The following is an 11,747-nucleotide window of genomic DNA, read 5'->3' on the forward strand; positions in this document are numbered from 1 at the left end:
CGAAGCACATCGAGAACAAGTTCACTTTAAGTATGACTTTTAGTGGTTATTACAGTGTCAGAACACGAAACTACACTTAAGCCAAGTTGCAATAAAGATTTAATCGCGTTTATTATCTGCAAATGTCATAGACTCCAACCAGTATATTCTTAGTATCATCACCTTGTTGAATTTATTTATTAAAATGCCATTTATTTTAATTTATTCAGCAACTTTCCAACCCGCTCTCGTGTGTTCTTCTTTTTGTTTCTCTTTTTTTTATGTTTGTCTTGCGAATTTCTTAAGTATTATGGATACTATGAAGCGAAATGCTCCAGTAAGCAGAATGAAAAAATGAAAAAAAACTGTGGACTGTGCGATGAACCCACTCTTTCTGATTAAGATACTGATATTGAATTCCGGCCAATTCGGGGGACCACGGAGACATGGTCAGCGCGGAGGGAGCTGAAAATATGTTTGCTGTTTATTTACGCCCCAGTTTCTGTATCAAATGTCAAGGCGGATGGTTTATGACTTATCAGCCATATACTACTCATAGTATAACCAAAAAGAAACTGCTGCCGTGCAAAATTTCAGCTATAAAAATGCAAATTAAATGAGGTATAAATAAAAAATGCTGGGAGTGTTTTTTTTTTTTGTTTCGATTATCATTTTTTGTTTCGATATATTTATATAATTTTTGTCGCTTTTTTGTTTTTTTGGCTATAAACTAGAAAACATAAAGTTACCAATAAAAATCAAAATACAAGAATACAGTTATAGTTATACAGCTAAAATATATATTTACAACGACGAGCACATTGCGTATATCAATATGAAGAGTTATAGCTACCAGATACATGTATCTGCACATGTCTAGATATAATCAGTCGATTTATGCTTTTCTATATTTCGTTTTTACACCACACACACACACATACTCTCACTCACACCCACAAATGTGACATTTTGTAGAGTTAATATGGCTGTATATATTGATGGGATAAATTCGTTTGTGTGTGTGAGTGAGCATGTGTGTGGGTGAGTTCGGGATTCGAGCTAATTAACTTATGGACTAACATAACTTATGAGGAGAAGAGTTTACGATTTAAATACATTATTATTACTGTTATTTGTTGATAGGACAAATGATGGTGGCAAAAGTAGCGTAAAATTAATAGTTCGTGTTCGTATTCTTCACATACTCGTATATAATAATAATAATAATATAATTGAAGCTTAATCAAACAAAATATCACAATTATTAAACAAATAAACGTACAATTTAACATTTAAGCGGGAGTTTAAATTGGATCCTAACTCAAAAGATTTATTTACAATTTTACACAGGCTAACAGTTAACTAGTTTCTTGCTTTTGGAATGCATTCAGTTGAACTTGAAGAGTGAGTGAGACAAATAGAGAAAGAATGAGAGAGGAAGAACTAAAACAGGCGTAACAAACAACAACAAGGTAGATTTTAATCGCATCCAACTAATCTGTAGCACTGTTCAAGCTCAGTTCTCTTTGCTTTGCTTTGCTTTGTTCTGTTCTGTTCTGTTACATGTTTCCTCTATTTATCTGCTGCATTGCTATGTTGTGTCTGTCTGTCTGTCTGTGTGTAGTTTTAGCTGTAGCTGTGAAAGCGCATTTGTTAGTTTGATTTTGCTGAATGCCTTGGCCCAAGTACAAGACACGACACGAATCGAGAGTTTGGGCCAGCGGCACACGTGCGAATCTTTTTCTCTATTTCACTTGAGGATTTTCTAGTTTCTGGGGTCGCAACTCTCAGCAAAATGCAGCCTGGGAAATTGTTGCATAGGGGAAACTTTCAAAGTGCCTCAGCAAGGTCACACATTGCCAATTTACTAATTTTGTCGATGGCGCAGCCAACTTAATAGTGCAGTGCTGCCAGATCGTTGAAGTGCTGGGCTGCCTGGCTGGCTTTTCACTTTGGTTTACCTTCTGGTCTGACCTTTGTCAAAAGTTTTCGCCTTGCTTTTCTGCATGCTGCTTGATCTTTTCGCCTTCGACAACTGTGTGAGCAACTCTGGCTAATCGGCACGTGTAGCTGGCTCCCAAAAACTAACTGTCTGTTTGTGTGTGTGTGTTGCAGCTGCGACGTATCCCAGTAACTGTCTGTTGCCGGTCTAGAGCTGTGGCTCTGACTCTGACTGACTCAATGCAATGGCCCTGACGCTCAGCTCATGTCGCACTTTTTTTTTGTCTGTGTTGCTACAATTTTCTTTTCATTTTTCTTTTGTTTTTCCTGCTCTTCGTTCGCCCGTTTTGTTTTTGCTCCTAGACATGAGCTCTCTGATGTTGCCTATTTTCTGTGTCCCACACACACACACGCTTGTTACTGTAAAATGCAGCAGTTAAGATGAACTAACGAGTGAACGTTGCAACAACAAACGAAATCGACAACAGCTACAGCAAAAGATGGTGGTACGTAGAGAAAATAACAACAAAAACAAAAACAAAACAAAAAAAGAAAAAGAAACAGGCAGAGGAAAAAAATTGTTTTGGGCCTTGGCTGCGTCTGCTACGTTGCGTCGTCTGTCTGCCCCCTTTTGTTGCCAACTGGTTGTTGCATGCAACATCAATTTTCTGAATCTTGCTACGAGCCAGGAAACTGAAAATAGCTGGCCGTAAGAAAACAGAACAGGGCCAACAACAATTGGCTCGTCTCGTCTCGCTCTCTCTTCCTCTCTCGCTCTTTAGTTGCCACCCGCCTCTGCCCACGACTATTTGGTATTTTACGGTTTACTGTTGTTGTTGTTGCTGTTGTTGCTGCTGCTGCTGTTGCTGATATTGTTGTTCATTCTTTCTTTTACTCGTTTGCCCCTTAGCTGTTGCATTTATTTTTGTTGTTGCCGTTTGCTGCAGCTATTTTAACATGTAACTAGGCTTTTATCGCTAAACGCTTTTCATTTGCATATTGACTGTGACTTGTGACTGTGGCTCACATTGCATTTGCTAGGGGGAAGCGTGGATGAAAGCTTTCTGCAAAGCTCGTAAGCCTCATGTCAATTGTGGGGTTCAAAAATAACGAGTTTAAAACACAAACTGAATCCTATTCAAGAAAAACTGAGCTGCGGGGCTGAAATCTTTGATTCCATGTCGCTGGTTGCATTGAAATGAACCAAACTGATCTAAATCCCATGGCGAACTTCTGCTTTCGATATGTATAAAAAATAATTGCATTTTTGTTGTTTGCATTGTTGTTGTTTCTGTGGAGCTTTAAACTGCCCTTGAACTTGCTGTCAGCCTGCTTCTCACTCTCTTTCTCTCTCTCTTTCCCTTTTTGCCCTTTAGGACTCCTAGCAAGCTTTTAAGCTGCGCCTAAAAGCTCTAAACGATCTCACTCATTCTTCCTCTTACTTCACCATTGCTCCCACTCACATGTGCAGATTACGCGACGCCGGCGTTGGCTGCGACGCTGACTGCGGCGGCAACGGCAAACTCTGCTGCTGTATGCCGCCCGCTAACGGAATCATTTGCGGCGAAGCGTTCGCTGCTGCGCCAACGCCAGCAGCGCTGCCACCCATTAGCAGCGCTGCTTGTTGTTGCTGCTGCTGTTGATTGTTGTTGTTGCCGCGATGCGATTGCTGCGTCGATGGCTGACGTCGAAAGCTGCCCGGCTGCAGCGGCGGCGGCGGCAGCATAAACTGCTGCTGATGATGCGGATGCGGAGGATGCGAATGCGACGACGACGTCGGCGGCGGCGCTGCATGCAACGGCATTGGCAGCGGCAGCTGCTGCTGCTGATGCACATGATGATGATGATGGTAGGCGGGATGATTGATGGGCGCGTGGCAAGGTTGCGGGGCACGCTGGCCATGCGATGCCGACGAGGAAACATCCGGCAGAGCAAAGCGCAACTTTTGCCAGAACAACTTGTCGCCCCACTGCAGATACGTGTTCGTCTTCAGATATAAACGCAGATCGGGATCCAGCTCCTTCTGCGGCACCTCTCCCAGCACAATTACAATAAGGCGACGCCGACGATCGCGCAACACCGATTGATGCGCCGACTTGAACTCGAAGCGACACCACTCGGACTTGATGAAGTTCTCGGAGACAACCATGATTGTGCGACGACTGCTGTCGATGGCCTGGACAATGGTTTCGGGCAGATAGCCGCCCACGGGGAAGTCACGCTGATGCAGGCACAGTTTGTAGCGTTGTTCGCCCAGCTCCAGCATTGGGGCCAGCTCCTCGTTGACAAACAGTTCGTCCTTGGATGAATACGAGATGAAGGCATCGAACAGTTTTTCACGCTCATTCTTATCCACATCCTTTTGACCGTTGTAGAAGAGTCGCACACCGAAGCGCGAGTGACACCAGACACGCATCTCCTGCCGGAAGATGAACACCAACAGCGTGCAGATCATGATGAAGATGAAGGCAGTGAGTATGGCCACCAAAATGGGAATATAATCCTGTTTGGGTGGCTGGGTGAGTATCATCTTGGTGGAGGTCATGTTGCCACCGATGGCATCTCCCGCTTCACCGGCACGTTCCGCATAGTTGAAGCTGTTGTCGAGTCCCAGCTGCATCGTTTGGCTGCACTGCACCACGGGCAGGGAATCGGCACCGGCGGATGCCGCATAGATGGCCATTTGCAGCGGCTGCTCTTGGGTTCCATTCCCGGGCATCTGGCAACGCAGCTTCTGGCGATCCTGCACATACTCATGACGTCCCATGTAATCGCGCAGCTTGTCAATGAACTCGCAGCGACAGCTCCATGGATTGCCAGCGAGACGCAGCTCGTTAAGGTAGCTGGGCAAAAAGTTCCACACGGCGAATGAGGTAATGGCATTGTGATCGAGTCGCAGTATCTTCAGATGATACAGATGGGTAAAGGTGAGCGTATCAATGCTGGCAATGGCATTATGCTGCAGATAGAGTTCTTGCAGATTGTCCAAACCCTGAAACTCATTGCCATTGAGTTGACGCAACAGATTGTTCTGCAATTGCAGTACCTCCAACTCGAGTAACCCATAGAAGGTGCGATTGTGCAGCGTCTCGATGCGTGAATGATTCAAATGCAACACCTTGAGGCGCTTGCGACCGATGAACGCATGACTCTGCAGCTCGGTGAATGTGTTGCCATCCAGATACAATTGTGTGGCATCCATGGGTATGTGGGAGGGCAGCGTCCGTTCGTAGCTGGCACGACTGCAATCGACAACATTGGAGGTCCAGGACTGATCGTGATAGCAGGCACAACGATCGGGACATTCCATTTTGCAGTCGCAGGCCTGAAAATCGCAGCAGTGGCACAGCGCAAAGCAATGCGATTCGTATTTGCAGAGGAAATCATTGGACTTGGCCTCAATGAGCGAGACATGCGTGGCGCCGCGTGCATACGATAATTTGCAATAGATCTGATCGAGATCCATGAGCTGCGGCTGTGTGCGTGACTCGCGATTGATCTTCTGCAGCCAATCGAGATTGCAATCGCATTGGTACGCATTGTGTCCAATATAGAACTCGGGTATCTCGCGATCCTCGGCGATCGGGGATAGCCTGAGTGCATTCGGTTCCAACGTGGTCAGCTTGTTGCGTATGAGATCGACACGTGTGAGATTGGGCTTCTTGAAGAACGTATACGGTTGGATTTTGCTAATCTGATTGTCATTCAGATACAGCACCTCGACGCTGTTCGGTATCGAGTTGGCGGTGATCTCCGACAGCAAATTATAGCTGGCATCGAAGGTGGTCAGGCTCAGCTCATTGTCGTACTCAAAGTAGTTGCCCAGCTGGGTGATGCGATTGGCACGCACATCCAGCCACTGCAGTCCGTAGGGTATGTGCGAGTAATCGAATTTCTCCAATCGATTACCCGATATATTCAGCCAGACAAGGTTGTTCAGTTCGGTAAACAAACCTGCAATACTCTTCAGCTGATTTCCATCCAAGCGTATGGCCTGCAGTTGAGTGTTCTTCAACAAAGCTCCTGCTTCAATTGATTTCAGTTTGTTGCCAGATAAATTAAGTATCTGCAGTGCACGCATGCGATCGAAGACACCACGGCGTATGTGGGTGAGTGAATTCTCCGTCATGCGGAGTCCGTAGAGATTCTCCAGTTGTGTCACACTCGTATTCTCAATCTGACTGATCATATTCTCGCCCACATCCAAAGTCTTGAGCAGGGGGACATGCAGCAAAGCCTCAGGCACCGCTTGTAATTTGTTGTCATTGAGGTGCAGATCCTGCAGCTGTGTGCAATTGATCAGTGATCGTGCATCCAGTTTGGCCAGTCGATTGTAGTCCAGCGACAACACCTGCAGATTGTGCAGTCCTTGCAGAGTGCGTTGCTCAATCACCGAGATGCGATTGTTGGACAGAATGAGTGTGTGCAGATTGCTGAGATCGGCAAAGATGCCAGCGGGCAGCTGATCAATGTAGTTCTCTTCTAGCTTCAAGATCTGTAGACTAGCGAGGGGGCGAAAGATGTGCGCTTCCAGGCGACTGATTTTATTGGCCGACAAATCGAGTTTGACCAGCTGCTTCAGACCCACAAATGTCTCCACATTGATCCACTGCGAGTTGAGCTCGTTGTTGGCCAGATCAAGCACCAGCAACTCGGCGAGTTCACTGAAGATGCCAGGCGCCAAGACGTTAATGGAATTGTTTTTCAGATAAATCTCCTGCAGCTGCTTCGTTTCGGCAAAGAGTTCGGGGGGCAGCGAGGTCAGACGATTGGCTGAAAGATCGACGACACGCAGCGATATGAGACCCTCGAACGCTCGATCGGCCAGAAAGCTCATGCTATTGCGTGCCATATTCAAGTGGGTCAGACGCACCAGAGCCGATAACATGGCCGACGGCAGACTGATCATTTTGTTGGCACTCAAGTCCAGCGATTGCAGCGTCGAGCCGCAAACGCGCGACTTCCTCGAACTCAACGAGGCGCCAAAGTAAAAAGTTACTTATGTCTTGGATTTTATTGTACGATGCATTCAGATGTTGCAGCGACTTCAGCGGACACACCATGCCATCGGGTATTAGCCAAATGTTGTTCAGACTCAAGTCGAGACGTTCCAGTTGCCGAAACTCGACAAAACTATTCGATGCCATCTCCAGCGACATCGTTGACCAGTCCCCATTGTGAGTGCGTATCGTAAGATTGCGCAGTTCGTGCAGTCCACGAAATGAACCATCTGTGAGATTGCCCAACTTGCAGTACTCGATGGTCAGGTCACGTAGCTCGACCAGCGATCGAAAGCTATCGGGACTGAGACTGCTCTGGAAGAACAGAGCATCACTGCACTCGAGGCGTAATCGCACCGTGTTGTGCGGTTGGATCACACTGAAGTTGGTGTTCTCCAGCTCCGAGTTGATGGTGCGCAGATGACAAACCAATGTGATGTCGTGCTCCCCCTCCGCCGCTCCAGCGGCATTCGTCGGGTGCCTGGTACAACACCGTCTTGCTCAGTGCCGCCCCAAAGATGGGCATGACACAGCTGGCAATGAGGACGTAGAGCATGTGGCTAGCCAGCATTTTGTATGGTTTTTGTCTCCGGTTTTTGACTGGAGAGGATGGGGATACTATGTGGATTTTGTTGCAATTTTGTTGTTGTTGTCGCGGGGGGTTATTTGCAGGCCATTTTTGTGGGATATTTTGGAATATCTTTTATCGAATTGTTGTTTGCACAATCCACGAGAGCGTGTAGTAATAATAAAACACACAGCACACCACACACACCATCTACACCATATAATGGTAGTGGCTATAAACTTTTTTATATGCTATTTTTCTTTAGATTTTCTCTTTCGCACTCATTCGATTTGTTGGTATTTTTAATTTGATTTTCTTGTTTGTTTGTTGGCTCATTCGCGCTGACCGTAATCCAAGTGGGGGGTGCGATTGCGACTGTGATACTTTTTTTATTTCGACTTTGATAAATATTTTTTCTCTATTTCGTACAACTTGCGAGCACTCGTCTCATTCATTACTTCGTTTCACTTCGTTTCGATTCGTTTAACCGACAACGCGTGCGCTCTGCTCGAAGTCAACTCAAAAACTGATCGCACTGAGCAAACGTCGGAGAGCAGCAAGTGCCGCTGAGATCCGACTCAGCAAGCTGCCTTTGAGTGAACTCGCGTTTTACACTCAAATTATGCCTCTGGGCGAGCACTCAATGAACACGCACACAAAGACTGTGGCACATTGAGAGCGCTGCGTTTTGTTGTGTGTTGGGTGCGCAATGCACTGGCACATTGTAAATGAGTGAGAGAGAAGTACCTGAGAGGAGGGTGAGCAAAACAAACACTGCGCGAGGCGACTACGAATGTCTATGCAATGAAAACGCAAACGCAAAACGCAACGCACAATAGTCGCAATGCACAGTGGGCCGAGTATTGACAATGTTTTATTGCCCAACCGAGTGTGGGCTGAGGAAAGGCAAAACGGATACCGTGAGAGAGTAGGAAGTGGCTCTGCCTGTAAGACGATCGAGGAAGTAAGATCGAAAGATAAACAGGTGATCTCCCAGGCTAGAATTTGAGCTGGATTTACGAAAGATGAGCACAGAGATAAGCTAAGAGCTTGACATAATAGACTGCCTGAAATAGAGCATCGCAAAGATTCATCTACTAATGTAATATTATAGACTTCTTTTGTTTTCTTAGTGAACAATAAGTTCATGCTTGTGAATTTGTAATACATACATACGCACATACCAAATGAAGAAAAAATTTAATTAAATATAACAGGTGAAACATATAAAATGCAGCTATTAAAGTGCTTAAATTGCTGTAACTTAAAGATGCTTCGGATAATATTATGAAATTGATATATGTATGTTTTATATATAGTTTTTTTTATTGGATTTTATAAAAATTTGTATAACTTTCAAATAAACTTTAGAATTGTCTATCTTAAAATAAAGATGCATATTTAAAAGATACACTTTACGTACATATGTTCAAATGAATACAAAAATATTGCATTAAAATGTAGTAGAAATTCTAATAAATAAGTATTTTACTTACAAAATTCCTAAAATTGCATTAGCATTCAACAAATATTATAGAATGCACAAATAATCTTTAATGGTACGCAAAAATATACTTTACTGTAAAACTTCTATAATTCTTTCAAAGTTTCATAAGTTTAAAACTTTTCATAAAACGTTTAGGAGTTTTTGATAGGGTCTCTACTTCTGGGTGAATTTAATATAAGATAATTTAAACATTGCTTTCTGAAATCATCAATTTCCATATATTAGGCCCAATTAATTTGCAACCTGCTACTATTTTGTACCACTGTGCACTGTGTGTCTCCCTTGTCTGTTTCGTTGAGCGTCAACGCCAAGCGAACAATTTCCAATGAGACATTGACACTCGTCACACCGGTTAGACGAGTTTCCTTTGATCCAAATGAGCTACAATCAAATTGAGTGAGTTTCATATTCAGCAACTGAGCGTGAGAGCGAAAACGTAAATTGACTAAGAGAGCAAGAGAGAGAGTGCAGTTTGCTGAATAGCACCAAACACAAAGAACTAAATTGAGCGCAATGTGAGTTCGTGAGACTTGTGAGCTGTGAGCTGAGACTGTGGTGTGTGATCTGATCTGGAGGCGAATGCGGCTTAAGCGACGAGAGCAAAAATAATAATAAAAAATTATTGAAATCAATTGTTAATGCAGGCAATGTCAGTTTGATATACGCGCCATACGTACACACATAAAAAATTGACTGATTTTTCTTGATTTATGAGAGCAGTTGCGTTGGGCCTGCCTTTGCCTCGACTCGACTTGACTCGACGCTTTTGATCGCTGATCGTTGATCGCTCTTGGACCTGACCGGCTGGTCAATCAGCCAACAAAGCTTGCAAGCTGACGAACTGGCAAACTGTCGATCTGTCCGTCCGTCTGTCTGTTGGTCGTTTGCTTTGTTTGCTCAACGCGCTTACTCATTTTGATTTGGTACAAAATGGAACGGGGGCTGATCTGTTTGCATGATCGCTCCATATGACTTTAAATACACTTTCAAACTTTCCCAAAATATTTGTAGTTTGTGTACCTGTTGACGCCGTTGTTGTTAGTGCCACGACAGGTGCTGCCGCTGCAGCGCGCTGATTAACCAAACACATCACCCGGGTGTACACACAGTCTCCTCTCTCTCTCAGTCGGTCGGTTGCAAGCGATGCGTATCTGTCAGCCAGCCTGTTAGCACAGTCAGCTTCAGTCTCGAGATCTTCGTGTGTTCTCAGGAAAACCCACACCAAAAACTCAAAAACTGCAGGTAGCCTACAAATTGTTGAAAGTTGACCGTGTGCAAACATCTTCGGCATGTTCGCGTTCTCAGGTACATTTCACCTTAGCCGGTATCTTTTGGCTAGGATTTTGTTACATCCCAAGAGCACCAGAGAACGAGAACGAAGAGAAACAGAGCCAGAACCTCAATTGTTTGTTCCTGCTTTACTTCGTTTTTTCTTTTGTGTGTGTTTTATCGATCGATCAGGCCAGTTGGGTGTAAGCCAGGAAGTGCTACAACAAAATTAGGCTAAGGCCTTTCCATTGCACAATCTCCGCACAATGTCAGACAGTTCCTAGGGGTATCTGGATATAGGTATGGGTAAGGTAATCGCATACCGGTCTCTCTGGGTCGTCATTGATTTGATTTGATTAGATTAGTTGAGTTCAGTAACATTTGCCTCGATGACGGATCACTGCTATTATTCTCAGTTCTTCTCCGTTCCCTCTCCCTCCATTACAGTTCACAATTTGCGCAAATTATTTTTCTTTGTAATCGTTTCGCTTGTCTTGGGCTTTATTGTATTGCCCAACCGACGAACCAAGTGTTTGCTATGTATTCGTGTATATTGTAGGTGCATATTGCTCATTGGGTCACATTCACATTCACAGTCTCAGTCTCGGTGTTTCTCTGTTTCCTCCCGTCTCAATGCCCCTTTCCCACTCTTATTATGACTCACATAATCTGTAGATACTTTGCCAGCTGCCATCGTGCCGCTTGCGAAAATTATTCGGCGTATTGTAATTGCTTTTTTTCTTCTTTTTCTGTTCTTTATCAATGACAATGAACGCCCCAACGAATTGTGGAACAATTCAAGTCCATAGACAACCCTAAAATTGTACATTGTCGCTAGCTGAGTAGACGACTTCAACAATCTTTTATATCTCTGGGGCATATTTAGCTTATCAGCTAGATGAAAACGATCCATTCAGCTACTGACACATCAATCAACTGCTTCCTCAACGGAAGTTGTCTTGAAAATAAGGTACAAATCTTTTATTAGGTGTGGCATGAACTTCAGATTCACATTGTTTTGATTCTAGAATAAAAGAAAAAATAAACAAAATGAACAAAAACTCATTTTTATATTGATCAGCAAAAAGTTGTGCTTGGAAATTGTAGAAGTTCAACATTTATGCTGTTATGTCAGAAAGTAAATGTTTGATTTTTATATTATATAAGAAAGTGCTAAGAAAAAACTTTAAACGTGTTAAATGACAACTTAAAAGCAACAAGATACTCTAATTAATGTTAATTTGCAGCTTGAGCTTAAAATTGTTATGCTTTCAGATATCGGAGCATGCCTAATAGACCGACAATTAACACCTAAGCTCAACACACTTCTAAACTAATAAACTTATTGTATTACCATTAACACAAACTTGAAGGGCAAATAATGCATGGTTGCTCTACTTTGAAGTAGGTTATTTAATAATAATTCTGAATTATATTCAAGATAACAGATTTAGAAAAATCTACTTATTCACTTACTTAAGAG

At 43.6% G+C, this 11,747-nt stretch overlaps 1 protein-coding gene across 1 annotated transcript; it reads right to left on the bottom strand.

Moving 5' to 3' along the window:
• Nucleotides 1–633: 633 nt before the first annotated feature.
• Nucleotides 634–8,021, bottom strand: LOC133841225 (toll-like receptor Tollo). The gene is given in 3 exon segments (XM_062273578.1): nt 634–6,913; nt 6,915–7,370; nt 7,372–8,021. Coding segments are annotated over 3 exon segments (4,110 nt in total). The 5' UTR covers nt 7,492–8,021; the 3' UTR covers nt 634–3,379.
• Between the last annotated feature and the right edge of the window lie 3,726 nt (nt 8,022–11,747).

The sequence above is a fragment of the Drosophila sulfurigaster genome, chromosome 3, assembly GCF_023558435.1.
Source record: "Drosophila sulfurigaster albostrigata strain 15112-1811.04 chromosome 3, ASM2355843v2, whole genome shotgun sequence".
NCBI classification, from domain to species: domain Eukaryota; kingdom Metazoa; phylum Arthropoda; class Insecta; order Diptera; family Drosophilidae; genus Drosophila; species Drosophila sulfurigaster.